Here is a 21,570-nt window from a genome sequence, read left to right on the forward strand (position 1 = left end):
CTGGTCCCCCTCCCATCCCGTGTGAGAGCTTGTCTGTCATCTGGAGGGCATGGGGAGAGCGGACAGCCACGTTCCTCCGACCTAGAAGGACCGTGGGGGCTCTGGGATGGCCGGACCTATCTGGAGGCAGAATGAGAAGGATCATTTTGCGCCCTTTAACCTGTCCCAACCCGCGACGAGCCCTATCTCCCAGGAATGTCTCCGGCAAAGCCTTGCTTTGCTGGGGAAAGATTGGTGCAGTGCCTGTGATGACTGGCAGCGCTCCCAGCATCTGCCCAGGGCACCAGAGAACTGGCATCCAGTCAGTGCTGGCTCCCCTGGGGATTCCAGGAAATCAAGGTGGGACCATTTAGCATTTATGGTCGTTTCCCAAAGCTTACCAGACCTCTAATGAGTAGTGCATGTATAGGTGGGGTGGGGATGGCGGTATGGTTGTGGTGAAGGAAGGAAGAAGGTGTGACTAACTAGAGAAGTGCACAGCTGTCTTGCTGGCACGTCAGCTTTTCCTGCGCCCTGGCATGCTCCTTCTCTCCAGGCATGGGGAGGAGGTATTGCTTTACTTTCAGTACAAGCAGACACTCCAACTTGGTCTCTTGGAGATGCTCTTCAGTTGCAAACAGGGGGCACCGCGTGTCTGTGGGGGGAGGGGCTCCCTGGATGGGAAGAACAGGTCAGGAGGCAGGAAAGCTGGGTTCTGGGCCCAACTCTGCTACTGCTGGAGAATCACCCTGAGCAAATGACTGAACCTCAGCTTCCTGATCTCTAAAGAGGCTGGTTCAGATTACCTCTAAGGCTCCTTGCAGCTCTAAAATTCATGAATGTAGTTTCAGAGGTTCTTCCAACTACAGAACTAGGAAGGACCCAGGAGCAAGTCATAAAAATAATGAACAGTAATATTCTTTGATGTGTCAATGACATTCATCTTTAATCAGTTGGTGTAATCTTAAAAACCATAAAATTTATGTCTGAAGTTGAAGAGTTGGTGGTCTAAGTACCACCTTGTGGTTTAGCTAGGGTCCATGTCAGCGTCCTCAAAGTCTGGCTCTGTTCGGCACAGGTCTTCCAGAGCTGTCTCTAAACCAGAAACAAAAGGATTAAGTTGTGAATGGCTTGATCCAAAGCTCAGGTCCGGAACTGATGAAGCCAGCCAGTTGTTCTGCCCCCTTCAGTACTTCAGGGACTGCTCTGCTTCCATTCCCTTCCCCTTCCCCAAACCCCTAGCACCTGGTCACATTTGGCCCAGGTTTTGGTGTTGAGTCAGAACAAGCTGTGAAGGCAGGCAGCAGATATGAGTACCAGATAGCTGGCTCAGGAAATTGGAGACAGGGAGGAAAATCCCACAGGCCTCAGTGGCTGGGCATAGGAGAGGCTGCGCTGCTAAGCAACATTTTACAGAAGACACACTGGAACCTGCAGGGCCACTGAGATAATAGGAGATCATATCTTGGGTTACTATTGGGAGCACAGAAAGGCAGAGCAGGGTTCTTGTCCTAAAGGTCTCCCAGCTTTCCAGTCAGTGATATGGTCAGTGTTTTCTTCCCTTTGGCCTCCCAAGGACAGAATCTTTCTTAGAAGTGGCCAGCGGCCAGCTTTGCTCTCTCACCTTCATAGTTTGTCCTGTCAGGGAGGCCTCGAAGGAGGGCTTGGATTCCAGGAATCACCTGGTCATACTGGTGTAGAACATCCACGCAGTGCTCATGGAATGAGCCGTCTCTCTGCGACAAACTGTGCAATAACAACAAGGTGTCCCGGAGACACCGGATCATCTGCTTCCTCTGACCCTTGTGTACGTGGCCTTCCAACCTTCGAATGGTCAGCCACTGTCTGTGTAACATCACTATGAGTGCTTTGACAACCTGGGAAACAAACGAAGAACAGGGCTTAGGATTACAGGGTAATGGAGGGCTTTTGTTTAGGGGCTGGTTTTGAAGGTGAAGAGAATGCTTTCTAGAACTGATTTCATCTTAAGTACTGAATCAATCAACAAGCACTTATTAAGCCATACTATGTACCATACTCCTGTAATAGGTAGACAAAGACAAAAAGGGAACAGTTCATATCTCAAAAAGCTTATAGTGCATATGTACACTATTATACACACATACATAAATAAAATGGAGATACAGAATATATACAAATATAAGGTAAGCTTTTGGCTTTTGAGAGGGGCACAGGAAAGGTTTTATACAATAGCAGGTGCTTGAACAGTGTTTTAAAGGAAACAAGGAATTCTGAGGGGCAGAGGGGAGGAGGAAGAGTATCCCAGGAAAGGGGACAGCTAATACAAAGGCTCAGAAATGAGATGGGCGTGCCCTGCAAAAAAGAGCAAAAAGGGCAGTTTGGCTGAACTGAAAAGTTCAGGATGGTGCCTAAAGTACCAATAAAGCCAGAAGAGTATGCTGGAGTCAAGCTGTGAAGGTTTTAAATCCCCCACAGAGGAGTTTACATTGGATCCTTGGAACAATAAGGAGCCCCTGGAGTTTACCCAGCAAGGCAAAGATAGTTAGAATGGTGCTTCTGTTTGTGGACATGGCTAAACCAAGCTGCCTGGTCCAAGTTACACAGAACAGGCAAGTTCCTAAACCTGCTGGAGATTCAGAATTGAGGCCACAAAAGGGCAAAAATTTGAAAAACTGAAAAAGCATCTTTCTCTGTTATCAGTGTTTCTCAAACTTTTTGCTCTCAGGATCCTGTTAAGAATTACTGATAACTCCTTCCTCCAAAAGATTTTTTCTTTATGTGCATTTTAGTAGCCAATATATACCATATTAGAATTTAAAGGGGGCGGAGTCAAGATGGCAGAGTAGAAACAGGACTTCTGCGGGGCTCTGGCTTCTACCTCCCCCAATTCATGTAAAAGGAGACTCTGAAGAAACTCTGGAGTGACAGAACCCACAAAATGACACAGAGAAGCTAACCTCCTGCTGAGGACAGCCCGGCAGGCCAGCAGGAAGTGGCCAGCGCAGCACTCTGGGATTCTGCTGGGCAGAGGCTTTACCCTTAGGGTGAGCCTGACCAGACACTGGCTGGAGGGATTTCAGATCACCAGCAGCTGTAGCAGTTTCCACAATTATCAACACATAGATGCTAAGGACACAGTGAGAGGTCAGTGCAGTGTGGACTTTGGGATCCAGTAGTTGGGAGTGCAGTAGGCCTTTGCCGTCGGGGTGAGAAGCCACTGAGGCCCAGCCACCACACGTGGCAGCTTCAGCTCCTGGCCTGCAGATTGTAGGGGACCAAGCAACCAGTCTGAGGGGTAAACGCTCTTGCTTAAAACCTGCTTGGATCTGGATTGTGGTCTAGGGTGGAAGTCCTGGGGTTTGCGACCAGCTTGCCAGAGCATTTGGAGGCTTCAGAGAGGGCACCCAACTAACACCTTTGGCAGCTGAGAAAACCCCAGCATTTGGTATGAAGCTCCCCTGTCTGATAGCAGAGTCCTACTGTGGCAAAAAGCCCAAAAGTCAAGTAATTGAGTGGCAACATGAGCAAATGAGGGAAGCAAAGTAAACAGGGCAATCCAACTTTACACTCCTATTTGGGGGACAAAAAGGATCAAAGCATGGAACAGGAGGAAGACAGTGAAGTCAGAACTTCTGCACTAAAAGCTTCCAAGAAAATACGTGCTGGTTACAGGCCACAGAGGACCTTAAGAAGGATTTTAAAAATCAAATAAGAGAAGTGGAGGAAAAATTGGGAAGAGAAATGAGAACGATGCAAGAAAATTAAGAAATGAAAGTCAACTACCTGACTGAAGAAAATAACACCTTAAAAAACAGACTAACTCAAATGGCAAAAGAGGCTGAAAAAGCCAATGAGAAGAATGCCTTTAAAAGCCAATTTGCCTGATGGAAAAAGAATCTCAAAAGGTCACTGAAGAGAATCATTCCTTCAGAATTAGACTGGAGCAAATGGAAGCTAGTGACTTTATGAGAAATCAAGATACTATTAAACAGATGCAAACAAATGAAAAAATAGAAGGTAATGTGAAATATCTCATTGGGAAAACCACTGACCTGAAAAATAGATGCAGGAGAGATAATTTTTTTTTTGAGGGCAACTGTGTTTAAGTAACTTGCCCAAGGTCACATGGCAAGGTTTTTTTGTTTGTGTGTGTTAAGTGTCTGAGGCTGGATCCAAACTCAGGTCCTCCTGACTCCAGGGCCAGGAGAGATAACTTAAAAATTATTGGACTACCTGAAAACCATGATCAAAAAAAGAGCCTAGAAATTATCCTTCAAGAAATTCTCAAGGAAAATTGCCCTGATGTTTTAGAACCAGAGGGCAAAATAGAAGTTGAAAGAATCTGCCGATCACCTCCTGAAAAAGATCCCAAGAAGAAAACTCCTAGGAATATTATAGCCAGGTTCTGGAATTCCCAGATCAAGGAGAAAATATTATAAGCAGCCAGGAAGAAACAATTTGAATATTGTGGAAACACAATCAGGATAACACAGGATCTGGCAGCTTTTACACTGAGGGATCAAAGGGCTTGCAATATGATATTCCAGAGGTCAAAGGAGGTAGGATTAAAACCAAGAATGACCTACCCAGTAAAACTGAGTATAATGCCTCAGGGGAAAATATGGTCATTCAGTGGAATAGAGGACTTTCAAGCATTCTTGATAAAAAAAAACCGAGTTGAATAGAAAATCTGACATTCAGATACAAGAAGCAAGAGAAGCATGAGAAGGTTAACAGAAAAGAAATCATAAGGAACTTATAAAAGTTGAACTACTTATATCCCTACATGGAAAAACGTTAATTGTACCTAATGAAACTTTTCTCAGTATGAGAATAGTTGAAGGGAATAGAAATGTATATATACATATACATATATATGTCTATATAGGAAGGTATATGGGTGTATGAATACATATGTGAATGTGTGTATATATGTGTACAGGTATGCATAGATAAAGGGCATAGGACCAATTTAATAGGAAGGGATGATATTTAAAAGGTGAAATTAAGAGGTGAGAGAGGAATATAATGAGAGGAGATGGGGAGAGACAGAATGGGGTAAACTATCTCATATAGAAGAGGCAAGGGAAAATGGTTACAATGGAGGGGAAGAACAGGAAGGCAAAAGGGAACGGGTCAACCTTATTCTCAATGAATTTGGCTCAGGGAGGGAATGACATATACACTAAATAGGGTATCTGACCCTACAGGAGAGTAGAGGGGAAGGGGATGAGAGGGGGGATGATGGAAAGGAGGGCAGGCTGGGGGGGAGGGGAGTTGGAAGCACCCCACTTTTGAGAAGGGACAGGATTAAAGTAGAGAATAGAATAAGTGGGAGGTGGGATAGGAGGGAGAGAAGTATAGTCAAGTCTTTTACAATATATCCACTATGGAAATGTTTTGCATAGCTACACATGTACAACCTATACAAAGGAGGAAAAACGGGGAGAAAATTTGTAACTCAAAATTTTGCAGAAATGAATGATGTAAACTAGAAGTAATTAAAGCATTTGATTAAAAGAAAAGTAGGACCTTGTTGCTTCCTATTAGTATTATATAAATATGTGATATATATATAACTATATATATATAGCTATACATATATATGTATATAGCTATAAGTATATAGCTAGTATTTTTAATATAAGGTGTAATCGCTATTATACAAAATCAAGCTAATAAAATGTTTTTTTTTGTATTTAAAGAAAAAAAGAGTTTAAAGCATCATGGTATTATTATGGAAATAGTTTTGACCTCATAGACCCCCTGAAAGTATGCTGGGGACCCCTTGGAGGCCCAGGCCCATATCTGGAGAGCCACAGCTCCAGATGTATGCATGCACACATGTGTGGTGGGGATCACTGCCTCAAAGCGTGGGAGAGGTCATGTTAGTACTATTCAGGAGATCACTGTGTAACTGCTAAGGGGGTGGGAGGCTGCTGTGAAATGAAGCCAAACATGAGCTGTACTGTAAAGTAGAAGAAACCATTTTCGGTAACATGGAAGAAGGTTCAGATGGCCTTCCTTCATCACAACCACTTGCTGCTGGTTCAGTGGAAGATTTAGTATGCATTATTCTCCTTTCTGCAGAGGGCTAGTGCTGTCAAGAGGTTTGGAGGAAGGATAAGGACTTAGGAAGGACAATACCTGGAAAGATGAATTAAGTGTGGTTTTTAATTGCTATGGTAAACAAGGGGCAGAACTGGCCTCCCCCAGTACTGCCCCTACCCATCTTCTCATTCCCTGGCCACTTACCTCCAGGCTGCACTGGCAGTCAGATCCTATAATGGAGATAGGAGAGTCAGGGCTCTGCATGATCTTGGCCAGGAACCACACAGTCTAGGACAAGAGAGCACAAGGACGCAAGGTCCTACCACAAACTCTGCAGGCAGGAGCAGGACCCTTCTAGAGTAACCAGGCTTCTTGGATTGCCCTCCACTTTGATTCAGCTAACTCAGCAACTGCTTACCTGGACAAAGGGAGGTACTCCCTGAGTACTAGTAGGTACTCAGAAGTATAGCCAATCTAAGCAGAAAGGAACCCCACCTTTAGAGATACCCACCAAGGCAAAGACCATCACTAGCACTCAAAGCAAAGTCTGCCCTGCATTTGGGAACGTATATACAAATGGGCTCAGGTAATTGCTTCATGCAAGTATATCCTGTCTCCCAACCAAACTGTGACCTCTCTGACAGGGATCACTCCCCAAAAACACTAAAGCAAGTTCTTGAGTGGCTTCTGAAAAACCAATACATGCTGGTGTTTACCTCTTGTTCCAGCTGAAACCACTGTGTCTCCACAGCTGCTTTATCTGGCCTTGAAGTGATGTACATATACAGCAAGAGGAGAAGACAGGTTTCTGGAAAAAAAAAAAAAGTTTCCATTTCTTTCACTAAGTAATCAGTCATCCCTTTGTTCCCCCCACCAGTTTCAGGGCAGTTACAACTGAAGATTTCAGACAGTTTTGTAGATGAAATTTGGCATCTTGTGCAGCCCTTCTTCCCTGCCAAGACATCAGCATTCATCCAGAGGATAACAAACTCCCTAACCCTGCCCTGCCTCATCACTGAGGCTTTCAGGGCCTTCTTATGGCAGAATAGAGGAGTGCTTTTTTTTTTTTTAAAGCAATCGGGGTTAAGTAACTTGCTCAAGGTTACATGGCCAGTTATTTCTGGGTGTGGTGCTGAGTATCTGAGCCCGGGATTTGATCCAGGTCATCCCGACACTGGAGCTGGTGCTCTTACTTGCTGAGCCACCTGGCCGCCCCGAGAATAGAGTTGTTCTGATACACAGGAGAGGAGGGAGAAAAGGAGGGAAAGAATAAACATTTATATAACACCTAGTATATTCTAGGCACATTTTTTACAAATATTTTCTCATTTAATCCTCACAACACCCCTCTCAGACAAGAGCTATTATTGTCTCCATTTTGTAGCTGAGGAAACTAATGCACACAGAGGTTAAACAGAGACTTGCCCAGGGCCACACAGTCAGTACATGTCTGAGGCTAATTTGAACTTAGGTTTCCTGATTCCAGGTCCAGGGCTCTATATACTGCACTACCAGCTTCATGAGTACACAGTACTCTGCTTCTCCCACAATAGCCCCTATACTTCCGGAAATGCACTTTTACCTGATTTGGAGCAGAGTTGAGGAGCTAACTTCTTATGGTCACCAAGTAGAGACAGAAGATGAACAGTCAGGAGGACGGCTGACAGATGGGCTGTTGAGGAAAGGCACTGGAGCAACCCATGGCTGCTCAGCACACACTGGAACCTGGAAAATACAGACAACAAGGATGCTGCACCTATCAAAACCTCTGTGCTATAGGATATACCATAGCCTCCTCACTAGAGAATAAAAGAGCAGCTAGATTGTCAGGATATAGGTAACTCACGGCCTATTCCCCAGCAGGCTTCCAGCACCCAGAGAGGTAACGAGAGAGCAAATTAAATATTTCCATTCCCTTTATGCTCTCCAGTCCCCCAGTGAGGGGGAACACATCCCCTGATGCAAGGTGCAACACAAAGAGCCTTAGCCTGGGATTTCAGAGTTTTTGTCCTACTTCTGTCACTACCACCCCTCTTGAGGCCTGTCTCCTCTAAAAATAATGGACTAGATGATCTCTAAGGCCTCTTGCAAATCTGACATTGTGGGTCAAAGTGAAATAAAGGGCAAGCCAGACTAGCTGTGGAGATAAACACAGACACACAAAGATGCAGCCTTAGCCATCCTGGGCCCCCTGATTTTTTTTCCTCGCTTGTACAAAACATTTGTCAGTCTACTCCCTGGCCCACTTCCAGACCACAGACATGTGTTAGGTGTGGACCGAACAACAGATTGAAGCCCTTGTAGAACCATGTATAAGAGGCTTTTCTTCCTCCTAACAAGAGTAACATGAGTCTGCACCCTGGTTCACACCTAAAGATAGTGTGCCGACCTGGGAATTACTGGTGTGGTACAGGTCACAGATACAGTGGTTTAAATGGGGCTAAGGAAAAACTCTGGATGGTCCATTTCTAGATCCACTGGGCTCTGGTACCAAAGCAGCTAAAGGGGGGAGAACTCCTTGGTTCTAAGTTACTAGGGGAGCCTGAAGATATAGCTCTGGTTCCCTATAGGCCTATGGGGTGCAAAGAGGGTGAGCCCAAAGTAGGCTGGTGGAATTTAGCTACTTGAATGACGAAGGAAAGCAGCTGTGAGGCCAAAGGCTATCTGGTGACAAAAGGACTCCAGTTCCACTCCACAGGCTTTCCAGGATCCATGTGATCTAAGAATATGCACTGTATGTTTTAGTGTAGAGAATGTGGTGCGATAGGATATTTCTCATTAAATCTAATAATGTGGCAATTTACAAATGTTTGAGTTTCACAACTAGGGAATTTTAGGCTAATAGAAATCACAGGACAAAGCCCTTACAGTTTTGACTCTTACCTGAAATTTGCTATACTGAATACTGGTACTACTTTAGATCTTTTTCTTATAGATTTTGGAAAATGGTTTTTAGAGACTTTCAATGAGAAATCAGTAGTCTGTTAACCATTCAACTGTATCCCAAAGAATATAATTTAGATGAGCAGCTAGGTTAGAGGATCAGTGAATAGAGCACCAGTCCTGGAGTCAGGAGGACCTGAGTTCAAATCCGGCCTTAGACACCTGACACTTAACTAGCTGTGTGACCTTGGGCAAATCACTTAACAATTGCTTTGCCTTCCTCCCTCCAAAAACAAAACAAAACAACCCCCCCCCCCAAAAAAAAAACATAAGTTAGAACAATTCCCTTTTATATAGCAGATCAGTTTGTGTTGCTTGAAATCTAGAACTGCAGTGGGTCCTGTGAGACTGAACTAACTGCTATTGTACAGGAAGGAAACTATCAATGACAGGACATTCTCATTGGCCTTTACTGAATCGTTGTTAAACTGAGGTGCCTCAAACTCACATGATCTCAAGATGCTATAGCTAACCCAAGGGATCACTAGTCCAATCCCCTCATTTCACATATGAGGCAGCTCAGACCTAGAGATCCTAACATTTGCCAAAGGTCACACAGTAACTTGACCCATGAGAAATCCAGATGGGTAAAATAATATGCTGTTTTAGCTGGACTCAACTGTAGTGGAATGTTATACATAAAGAAGTTCTGGAAAGGAAAAGATTACAGAGTCTCATCCTAACACAGTACCATGTGCAGAACGACAGACAGAACAAGGTTCAGTAACTTGATATAGACTTCAGGGAAACTAACTTATGTGACCTAGCTTAGGAATCAGCAACCTAACAACTCCATCTGGAGAGAGCCTCATATATTATGATGGATACCAGATAGCAAACGTTGTCACTCTCTGCCAGGATACTGGAAATGGACGTTTGTGTCTCCAGCTGGGCTTTTCCTCTAGAACTCTTTGTGTACTGTGGCATATAGCCCCCATCTTACCTGTCATATAAAGGCAGAATTAAACAAAAGGTATCCTGTTTCCCTTCTCCAAACCTAATCCAACTCTCTTACAGATAAGAGCAGTCCCTATGAGGAAGTGACTAGAAAACTAGTCCTGATGTCAGAAGAGTTAGGTCAGAGTCACAGTGATACCTGTGTGACCATGGGCTCCATACATGCCACTTTCCTTTTCTGAGGCTCAATTCTTTCATCTGCAAAAGGGGTGATAATAATCACACCCTGCACCCACCCCACAGGGCTTTTCCAAGGATCAAATGAAGTGCCGTAAGTACTTTGTGACCGTAAATTGTCTTCCAAAACTATACTTCTTAAGTAAGGAAGTATGGATTAAATTAAGGACACAGAATCAAACTATTACTGATAGCACATACTATTTGCAAAAAGTTCAGGGGGAAGGCTGAAGAGAAACTTGATTCCTATCTGCTTTTTACCTGGGTAATAAATCGAATACACAGTTTTCAGCTAATTTCACCAGAACTTTAAGGCAATGGTTCAGGACTCTAACTTGTAGGTGACCTGTTGAAGCAGAGGAGAAAGACAACAAGTGAAGGAGCATCTTTAACAATGGATGTTGCTTCTGGCTATTCCCAGTCTCCTGTGGAGCCTCTGCTGGGTGTTCTTCCACCATAGGGTTTTCTGATGTCTTCTCAGGACTCCTTCTGCACACAGGGTTCTTGTTCTCTCCTAAGGCAGGATCCTCTCCATCAGTGGCATCTCTTCTCCCTCCTACTGACAGTAATGTTTGAACAACAGCCCCACTGTAACACACTAGGTGCTGAAGAATGCTGAGTGCCACCACAGTGAACCCTTCCAGAGCTGACAAGGAATCCTCTGTGCTGGACTCTGCACTGGTGCTCACTCGAGAGGAGCAGACTGATGAGTCCCCAGAACTGTTCCTTTTCACTGTGGCCACAGCCTGCAGAGTCTGGCAGTAGAGGTCAATATAATACCTCACAAGGGGGAGAAGGTGCACAGCCCCTGGGAGCTGGCAGAGCTGAGTGACATGACAGGGCCTCCTGTTCTCAGTGAGGTCTTCATCAGATGAACCTTCATCCCTGGCAATTAAGTTTAGTCCTGTGATGGCCAGGCTCTGTGCTTCTCTCAGGGATGAGGCAGAGAATGAACCTTGTCGAGAACATGTGGTCTGGATGCTTGATATTCCTGATGAAGCACTAAGGAAAAGCACAAAAGAGGGCAAGTCCATGTGAGGCTGAATATTAATGCTCTGTACAAAGTCGGCACTTGATAAGTATTTGTTCTATGGTAGTGTGTGACACTGCACTGCATCATGATCCCAACCTGGGAGGACACAGTGTGTGTTGCAAGCAGGCCAAACCATAGCCAAGAGGTCCCAAGCACTTTCCTCTGATGAACTTTTCATATCCACCCACTCAGAAAACACATGGCCCAGTAAGGATAGGGCCAGCTCTAGCTGCCCAGAATGTTCACCAGTCCTTTCCTGAGAAGAATTGCTCAGAAGCTGTTCACTTACCTGCCCAATCTTGGAGGCTGGAAAAAACCAGCAGGGGCTTCAGGGTGACTGCTCAGAAGATGACAGAGACCTAGGGATGCTCCTGGGGTCAAAGGCTGATTCAGAAGCAAGTTTATCAAAACAGAACCTGCAGAAGATAAAGTAGGTTGAGTTGATCTTGATGTGAAGCTTTTTCTAGGGCATCCGAAGGAAAATTTGAAGTTTACTTGAGACACCCCACAACCATGTGAGCCAAGTCCACACTGAAAACGCCTGTGTTTTTTGTATGTTAGATGTTTGAGGTTCCTGTATACACCTGCTTAGAGAAATTTAACAAAAAAGGCCTCTGCTCTTGCTGTTCATTTCCCATTTTATGAAGTTTGTTTAAAGGACTGATCAATGTTTGGTTTAAGTGGCCCATCATCACTTCCTATTGATCCTCAGTTTCCAGGCAAGTTGGAGAAGGAAGAAAATCCTGTTGTAAGCTGCCTTTCCTCCCCACCAACCTTTCCCCTCCTCCACCAAATGGGAACTTTTGCATATCCTGGAATTTTCTGTGGAGCTGCCTGGAACACCCTGAGAAAGGGATGCCTTGAGAAAAGCAGTCTTAGTTATGGTGTCCAGTGTCTGGGACTACTAATTTCAATACCTTGAGTGTTTGGTTGCTGAATACAACTGGAAGTGGGATTTTTTTGTGTCTCCTCCTGTTTTACAGATTCATTTCCCAAACTGTGGGTTTTATTGTCTGGAACAAGAAACACAAGTTGTAAGCAATGTACAAAAGACGATGGCCCAGAAACTCTTGGTTCAATGTACATGTGATGACTGCTTTGGAGAAAGAGTAACTTAATCAATCGGTCCCATAAAACTCTGGACATCCCATGGTAGACAAACCCAAAGCAAGAACAAAACAAGAACTAAGCCTCCCAGAAAAGCTTTAATATCTTTATCTCCAGAATTAAAAAGAGAAAATTCACTGCATGTAATGAAGAAGAAAATAAAATCTGTCTTTTATTTTTAACAACTATAGATAAATACTAAATGGTAGCTAAATGCTTTTTGTGAGTTAGGTGCCAAAAGTATGAGGAGGACACAGGAAGCTTCTCAGAGATAAAAATGCTGTAGAGAAGGAAAAAGAAGATTCTATATCATAACTAAGTTCAGAGAATGGAAAGAAAGACATTTAAAAATGTACTTAAATTTCATTTAATCCACAATTTTTTTTCTCATGGTCACAAAGAATTAAGAGGAAATAGCCTAGACAGCAGTCTCAAAATGAAACCCTACCACTGCCAGCTTATTTCTACAGAAGAAGAGCGTAGCATCCCTTCAAATCTTGACTGAGAGAACCAGAACATAAGGGTGGCTTTTGTGAACTAGAACAAAGTTGCTGCATATTGCCTCTCCCCCTTACAGGCCATGGCCAATGAGTCACCAAGTCCTGTTGATGCTCTCTCTCACATCTGCTCCCATCTTTCCACTCCCACTGCCACCACCCAAAACAGCCCTTTATTACCACCCACTTGGGATACTGTACTAGCCTGCTAACAGATCTTCCCACCTCTACTTTTCCACCTCTCAATCGATCCTTTATACCAGTGCCAAATTAATCTTCCTTATGTACAGATCTGCTTTTATTCCTTTATCAAAACCCTTCAATGATTTCCTAATGCTTAACAGAAAAAAGTTCCAACACCTCAGCCTGGCATTTGAGATCTTCCACAAGGAACACTTTTCTAATCTCATCTCACAATACTCTCTTCCATGTAAGCTACAATTTAAACTGAATTTTTTCCTCACACATAGCCTATAATCTCTCATATCCATGTTTTTGTGTACCCTGTTCCCCATTCCTGGAACACTTCCCTCCCTCTTTCTTCTCCCAGTCTCTGTCTTTTGAAATCTTAGCCTTTCTTCAATGTCTAGGTCAAATGTCACCTACTTCTAGAAGCCTTCTCTAGCTTCCCACTCCAAGCCAGAAATGTGTCCTTCCTTTGACCTCACATCCCCTTCTATCCTTTTTATATCCATTTTCTGCACTAGTTATTTTACATTTATTGTATAGTATTGATATATGTGTTGTAGTCTCCTATGAGGAATGCAGATTACCGTGTTTCCCTGATAATGAGACCTATCCCGAAAATAAGCCCTCCCCTTACTGTGTAAGATTCCTCTAAAATAAGCCTTCCCCCAAAAATAAGCCCTATTGAGATTGCTACTGTAGTGAAGGTGATCCCCTGCGCTACATGCTACATTACAGTACCCTCTGTATGCACCGTCTCCCCCCCCACCCCGGGTGAAACGCACGCCACGCTCCGAGCTGCATCCAATCAGAGCTGCAGCAGTGAGCGCGTCATCCTGTTCTTTACTGAATTCATTATTGAATAAAGGTACATTTTTTTATTCACATTTACCTGTTTATTAAAATTGCTGTCAATGTTCATTAAAATAAGCCCTCCCCTGAAAATAAGCCCTCTGGTGTTTTTCTGTCCAAAAAAATTAATAAGACAGTGTCTTATTATTGGGGAAACACGGTACATGAGATCAGTGATCATATTTTAATAATCTTTGTATATTTCTTCCAGAAGCTGGAACTTAGTAGGCACTTAATAACTGGTTACTGAATGAAAGAATGAATGAAAACCAGTTGTGTTTTCAGAATGTTTGGTGGATTGCTTACCTTCTCTGTATGACAGAGCCAAGACACAGGGCTGTGTTGATGGTTGACAGGAATGGGGAGGGGATGTGTTGGCATTGAAGGACTCCTTTGTAGGAAAAGATGATTTTCCCATTTGTGGAGAGCAAGCTTCTTGCTTTATAGCTCTGGAAGGGCTTTTCCTAGGACTAGAAAAAGTTCCAATTTGACAATAATGATTCTACTGAAATCAGTTCAAAGTATTAAGTAACAACAATTTTCAAAAGTCATGCTAGAAAACTTCACATCAAGATATTTTTCTCCTTGCCACGTTCAGTATAAGGTCTTGGCTATTATATTTATCCCACTCTTCAGCTGAAATTTTATACTTGCAAAGTGCAAGACATTTCCTATTCATCCGGTAATGAAAGTAGATTGGGCCCTTCTAGTCAACTAAGAATGTTAGGCACATTTATTACTTAGATTCATCAAACCATCTTTTCTCTGTAGAGAAGCCATTACATCAGTATTAGGACTTTTTTTCAGGACTAAGACACAAGACTCAAGAAAAAGGAGGTAAAGATAATGTGGGGAAGATCTGTACAGTCCCTGCTACCTGCAAGAATAACAGAAATTTAGGAAGTTTTTCTGCAAATCCCAATTTCTTTAAGGTCAAGAATAGTTTTGTTTTGTTTTCCCCAATGCACAGAAACCTGAGCTTCAGCTCGTAGGTCAGAAAATGAGGCACTGTGAAAACTCTTAAGGAACCATGCAGATGCATTGTGGAAGGAGGGCTATGAACCTGCTGCAGAGACAAAGCCCTGAGCCTTTCAGCTTTCTCACTTGAACTACCCATGTACAAACTGATTCAAACCAAGAAAGATGCTTATACCATGCTCATTTGAGGTAACATATGTCCTTCAGGTACCAATAAATTAGCAGCAATTTTCACATTTCAAGAATGATAAGAGTCCATTTTTTCAGGATAAGTTCCTACATTTTTATGTATATAGGGTTAATTTAGAAAATAAGAAAGGGGGCAGCTAGGTGGTGCAGTGAATAGAGCACTGGCCCTGGAGTCAGTAGGACCTGGGTACAAGTCCGGCCTCAGACACTTAACACAAAAACTAGCCGTGTGATGTTGGGCAAGTCACTTAACCCCAATTGTCCTCCAAAAAAAAAAAAAGAAAATAAGAAAAGAAGGTAAAACAGGCACTTACAACCAAAAGGAAGGGAAGAGGCTGTCAGAAAGAAATGAGTACCAAGACAGCAGATGAGGACAGATATTTTAAGTAGCTAGATCTGAGTCTCCCTTGGCTTAGATTTGAATTTCTATTCTTTAAAAAATGTTTGGAGAACAAATCATTTTAGTTTAAGTAAATTTAATTTTGTGATATTATGCTTACTCAAACTATGGCAAAATCTGAATACTTCTGAGGTGCTAGACCCTTCCAATGTGGAATCAAGGCTCCTGGCTAGGAGTTATGACCCAGGCTGCTGAAATCTTCCCAAAGTCTGTCATTTGTAACAGAAGGTGTCTTTCACAGAAAAAAGGCTGTCAATGACCTTCAATCAGGACTTTCCTGATGACTTTTACTAAATAAGGCTAAAGGTGCCCCCCCCCCTCTCTCTCTCTGCAGGACAGACTGTACCTGACATGGGAGATGGACAGGGTGGTGGTGGCTTTACTGGCTTTCCCACTGTTCTGCAGCTTGGTCCTCAATTCATTCATCTCGGCATCTTTAAACTGAAGTTCTGACTGCAGCGACTGGAGCTAGAAGGTAAAAGACAGTTCATCCATTCAACAAATATTCTTTAAACATCTATTAGGTATAATACAATATGTTAGGTGATGGGAACACAAAAACAAATGAAAACATGTTGTGGATGAGTGAGTCTAGACCATCTTTAATACTGACCTCAAGATTTCACATCTTGAACTAGAAAAGGGAATCAGTAGAAAACAATGACAGGAATTTGCTGTAAGGCAGCTAACCACATCTAATGATCTCAAGTTCTAGCCTTGTTTCTGAATCTGGGCAAGGATGACTATATTATAGTATATATATACAGCTCATTTATAAAAAATGATTTCCAAAGTCCACTTGATTTATATAGCCCAAATATCTAAAGTCTCCAAACAGTTCATAGAGCTATGGGTCCATTCTGTAGGTGGCTTAAATGAAATGGAGTAATTCAATTGCAATTGTAGGGGTTTAAAACTGTTGATAAAACTAAGAGTCTTTGTATCACCTAAGTTCTATGCAGAGGACAACTGAAATGTAGGAAATCATTCCATCAGGAAGCCCTTTGTGTTAACTTTATTGGTGTCTAATGTGATTTTAATAGCAAATCAGAAAAAGCCAGCAGAGTGCAACCAGAGATTTTAAACTGAGTTTTAGTAGGGCACCATCATGGAATGGAAATAATATTAGATTTGGACCCAGGAGATCTGGGTTCTGACATTTATTAGCTATGTGATCATGGGCAAGTCTCTTAGCTTCCCTGAACCTCATCTATAAAATGGAGGTAATGATGGAGAGATGATACTCAAAATGCAAAATGAGACATACATACTTAGATTTGGTCAGTGAACAAATCTGCTTTATTTGACTGCATATTTGTTACAAAAATTTATTTTGTTCTTGTTCAATGGGGTGGGGAGGACAGAAAGGAGGAGGAGAAGAAGGCAAAGAATAGATCCTTGTTAATGATTATAGTAGGGAAAAAATGAACATTGTTCTTGAATTTTTATGGATTAGTGTAATGACCAGGAGTTTGTGGCCAATGTTTTTTCTATAATGATGCTGTGGGCCTAGTACAACTTGTTTGTTAAATTCTCAAGGATATTTTGGTGGCTATATTTGTAATAAGATTTGTTGTGTTAATGATAGTAAATTTTTGGTGTATTATTTTGGCCACTTGGTCATATTTTTCTAGGTATTCAGTAGATGCTAAATTTTTGAAAACTGCAGTGATATGTTGTACTGTTTTTACAATTTTCTTGTAATACCTGAATCAACAATAAGTCTGGGTTTCTTTTTGTAACTTCTGTGAGCAATGATCTGATCCTGAACTGCTATCGCAAACTCCTCTGTTTCTATAAACAAATATGGATGGCTTAGTCATTTGTTTGATGTTTCTTGGTCAAAATATTATTGAATTTATGTGGATGATGCCTATGGAAGGCCTCTGGATTCTACCTGTGTGTCTAAGTCATTTCATAGGCCCCATCTGGAGGTAAAATTTCATAGGCTCCCTCTGGAGGTCAGTTTCATTCAACAAATCCAGTGTTGAATACTATTTTTCATCAATTCAATTCAATACACATTAATTAGATGTGGTTAGCTGTCTACTACTTGCCTAGTACTAATTTAAGCTATGGGGACACAAACAAGAAAAAGAAAAGATAGTTCCTAGCCTCAAGAAGCTTACAGTCTAATCGGGGAAGACAATAAACATCTGATCTTAATGCTAATGCTCTCTTCTTCTTCTTCAATAAAATGAAGGAACTCTGGGAGCTAAACAAAAGGGCTGTTCTGATACAGTAAAGCTGACAGCATTAACAAAGGCAATAGAAAGCAAATTACCTTTTTGGAGAATTCTTTTTCTTTGTCATTGAGGGCCTGAATTTTTTCCTGTTCAAGAAGGAAATGTGACCGTTTCTTTTCTTCTAGATTGGATTCTGTGTGATGCAATGAGTCTCGTAAAATTTTAATTTCTCCATTTTTAATGAGGATTTCCTCTTGCATTGCCTTCATCTGTAAATCCCAAATTAATCTTATGAGAAGGTATCATCAAAGGAAAAAGAGACATAAATACTTAAAAAGCTATATGTAATTATGATCTCAGATTAAGGAGAGAGAGAAGTTATATATATAAAAGTACAATGAAATATATATATATATATGTATGCTAGCACAAACTAAGGAGGCAGCCAGATAGTTCAGTGGACAGAATTCTGGGCTTGGAGTTAGGAAGACCTGAGTTCAAATTCAGCCCCAGTCATTCACTAGCTGTGTGACCCTTGGCAAGTCACTTACCTTCTCTTTGCCTTAATCTACTGGATAAAGAAATGGCAAACCACTCCAGTATCTTTGCCAAGAAAACCTTATGGGATCGTGAAGAGTTGGACATGGCTGAACAACAGCACAAACTAAGTTTTGATGCAGTGATCAAGGTGCCATAGACTATGAAAATCCTGTTGAAATGAAAAGCTTTTAAGTCACTCAGAGAGCTCAGCTTCTCTAAGTCAAAAGACAGACACAAAAGGTTGGAGTTGATGGGTAAGATGGTAGAGAAAGATCTACTTTATCCCTTAATCAAGACAAGGTTCTGAACTGGCTTTACAGATGAGCCTGTGTCCATTTTCATCAGTCAAATCAAAGAAAGACAACATTCTGGAAAAGAACACTTGAAGCTAAAAGACTCAGGGTCTACTATATACTCTCAAGCAAGTTATTTTATCTTTCAGAGATTCAGTTCCCTCATCTGTAATGTGGTATTACAAATCCTTCCACTACCTTTTCTATAGGGTCTTTGTGAAGAAAGAATTTCATAAACCTTAAGACCATATACAAATATGAACTACTACAAGATACATTTAGAAAGGAGGTACTGCAGCAAAGAAGACAGGAAAGCCCTCCTATAAAAGGTGGCATTTGAAGTGAGTCTTAAAGAAAGCCAGGGGGCTTTTTCTTTGGAGGGGAGAAGGCAGGATAATTGAAGTTAAGTGACTTGCCCAAGGTCACATAGCTAGTAAGTGTTAAGTGTCTGAGGCCAAATTTGAACTCAGGTCCCCCTCACTCCAGGGCTGGTGCTCTATTCACTGTGCCACCTAACTGCCCTGAAAGTCAGGGATTTTAAGGGACAGAAGTGAATAGAGAATACATTCTAGTCATGGGAGACAGTCAAAGCAAAGGAAGGGGGAGGAGAACAGTAAGCAGGCCAGTATGACTGAACTGAAGATTTAGAGGAATATGAAGAGTAAAAAGATAAAAGGGGTCCAGATTGAGAAGAGTTTTACATGTTAAATCGAGGAGTATATGTATATATTTGAACCTAGAGGCTAAAGAAGTCACTAGATTTCACTGAGTGGGTTTGGGGGGAGTAAGGGGGAAGTGAATGGTTAAATCTGCACTACTAAGGAGCAAAGAACATTCTGCATTACTTACCTTTTCCTTTAGTTTTTCATGTTGTGCTTTAAGTTTTTCAAATTCAGAAACATCTTTAGTTGGAATCTTTTCTCTGCTTTTCTCTGAAGGATTTTTACTTCTGGACAATCCATCTTGTTCAGGAAACTTAGGGATTCCTGCTGGTAAGAATTTACTTATATTATGTCTCAATCCAGATATGCCGAAAAGAATCATTTGTCATTATGAATAACCTGCAGGGAACCCCCAGCTTAAGGAGACACTCAATTTACAAATAATCCCATATGTTAAGTTCCCCTACTCTACATCTATTTTCCTGACAGAGTTGGAGCTGGAGCTCCTACTTTGCTGTCTCAAGGAGTCAGTGCCCTTGAAGCTCCAGCTCCAGTAAAACCAAATGGTGGTTTGATTTTTGTGGTAACATTAGTATTATATATTAGGCTTTGGTGAGATGGCCTGGGTACCTAGTTACCTCCATAGTATGTGAGACAATGTTTAGAGGTAAGCTATTGATTACCTGAAACACAAGCTTTTGAAATACAACCCATTCCCAACTTGCAAACTGCCTATGTGAGATGAAAGGGGTCAAGAAAGTGAGTAAACCTGTAGAAACATGTTTAACTCTATTCCAAAGTTGTGCTCCTATTTTCCAGACTCTGATTTAAGAGTGCATTCACATCAGAAAAAGGATGAATCATGTCATCCTGTCCAATAATATGACATCACTGAAGCACATATAGTCCCATGGAGTAAGTAGATTGGACTAGCAGTCAGAGAGACCTGGGTTCAAAGCCTGATTCTGATACAAGCTGTGTTAGCATTGGCAAGTCACTTAAACACTCTGGACTTAGACTTCTTCACCTCTAAAATGGGAATAACACCTGTAGTACCCACCTAACAGGGCTGTATAAGGACCAAATGATATAATGAATGTGTAGCATCTCGAAAAGTTAAAAAAACTACATAGAAATGAGCTATTATTAGCATTATTGACACACCGAGGGAGCATCTTGTTGTGCTGTCTTTTCTGCAGAGCTCCAAGCGCCCCACACTGTGGCTGGCGCTTCTAGCGGATGAGGGCCAAGATGCTCCTGCGGCAGCATTTGTGTTCAGTGGAACCCTATAGGCCAAATCCTGAGTCAAAGCTTGGGATGCAATGATGTCAATCTCCTCCAGGTCATCCGCTGTAAACTCTTCGTTGTACCCAAAGGAATCGTCTGTGTCCCTGAAGTCAGAAACGTCAAAGCTCCTGGACCTCTTACTAGGCGGAGAAACCCCTGGAGGTACGTCTCCACCGTGAGGGGGGCGCAGGCCCTGGAACTGCGCACTGCCCCTCTTCTTGCCCCCCAGGAAGCGGTTCCCAGAGTTCCCTGCCATTGTTGTTCTTCTGGAGAAATGGCTTCACGTCCTGATGATTCCTGGGAGGGAAGCTGTGGGGCTGGCTGGAAGGAAAAGTGGCATAAACCGGATGGGGTGCGATAAAGGAAGAAGAGAGGCTCAATCATCTTAAGGCTTGGGAAAAAGAGGAGCCATCCTGCTTTCTGTCACATCCCAACAAGAATCTCCCATTCTTCCAGTCATCCCCTACCTGTGCCCCTCCCACCTCCTCCGGCACCCTTCCCTTACCTCCCCTCCCCCATTCCTCCCCCCACACCGGTCCTCTCTTCACCCCTCCCCCATCAGTCCTCTCATCATCTCCCCTGACATCTCTTCCCCCGCACCTGCCCTCTCCATCCCTCTTCCACCGGTAGTCTCCTCATCCCTTCCTCCTGGCCACTCCTCCCCTACCTCTCTCCCCATCCCGCGACTCTAGACCGCTCTGGGGCTCGAGGCGGCCACTCACCCCAGTTCTGGAGCAGCCGCTACCACCGCCTGTCAATCATTGCGCACGACCCGCCTCCCAAGCACACCGACCAATCAGGTCCCGGGCTCCAGGCGCGAGGTTGAGCTCCCGGCAGGCCCGGGAATCAGTAGGCGGGCGTCTCCTTTTGACGAAACGGCGCCGCCGGTGGCCGTGTCCTGAGCGCGCGATGATGACGTAAGAATGTTGGGGGGGGGGGGGGAAGAGGTGCGGCGTCGGGGCTGCCCTGAGGTCCCTAGGACAAGGAAGCTTGGAGCTGTGGCGCCGAAAGCCGTGGCGAGAAGGATTGTGGGAAATAGGAATCGGGGGAAGGGAGACGTCCGGAGGGAGAGGTGGGCGGCGCTGAGGTCAGCGAAGCCTTTGGGAGTCGGTGCCCGTGCTGCTCTTTCCCGGTCCATGAGCTTCTCTAGAGACCCAGCAGGGAGCGGAGGCGGGGGATGAGGGGGCCGAGGACAGGGCTGGCTGTGCTCTCAGGAACGTCTTCTCCTCCAAATCCATAAGGTCTCCCTTCGTCCGGCTGCAGCCTCGTCC

At 43.2% G+C, this 21,570-nt stretch overlaps 1 protein-coding gene and 1 long non-coding RNA gene across 5 annotated transcripts; one reads left to right on the forward strand and one right to left on the reverse strand.

The window, feature by feature from the left end:
* Positions 1-121: 121 nt before the first annotated feature.
* Positions 122-18,680, forward strand: LOC138163157 (uncharacterized). Its single transcript, XR_011168809.1, has 3 exons — positions 122-339; positions 15,666-15,806; positions 18,560-18,680. It is a non-coding gene; the product is annotated as an uncharacterized lncRNA (long non-coding RNA).
* Positions 897-21,177, reverse strand: ATRIP (ATR interacting protein). Of its 4 annotated transcripts, none has more exons than XM_069090605.1 (14): positions 21,022-21,177; positions 20,177-20,620; positions 19,200-19,339; positions 17,616-17,786; positions 15,678-15,799; positions 14,071-14,234; positions 12,040-12,135; positions 11,412-11,538; positions 10,351-11,091; positions 7,595-7,737; positions 6,729-6,820; positions 6,217-6,300; positions 1,604-1,856; positions 897-1,074 (listed from the first exon to the last, which is right to left on the reverse strand). In XM_069090605.1, exons 2-14 carry the CDS (start codon positions 20,553-20,555, stop codon positions 1,007-1,009), a joined length of 2,580 nt encoding a protein of 859 aa, XP_068946706.1. In that variant the 5' UTR covers positions 20,556-20,620; positions 21,022-21,177; the 3' UTR covers positions 897-1,006. The 4 variants fall into 4 exon arrangements, with proteins under 4 accessions (XP_068946706.1, XP_068946707.1, XP_068946705.1 ...); XM_069090606.1 differs by having other exon boundaries at positions 19,200-19,336; positions 20,967-21,099; XM_069090604.1 differs by having other exon boundaries at positions 20,967-21,099.
* Positions 21,178-21,570: the final 393 nt, after the last annotated feature.

This window comes from Petaurus breviceps, unplaced genomic scaffold (genome assembly GCF_028583685.1).
Source record: "Petaurus breviceps papuanus isolate PSGF00001 unplaced genomic scaffold, PetGlider_PUasm1.0 187, whole genome shotgun sequence".
Classification (NCBI taxonomy): Eukaryota; Metazoa; Chordata; class Mammalia; order Diprotodontia; family Petauridae; genus Petaurus; species Petaurus breviceps.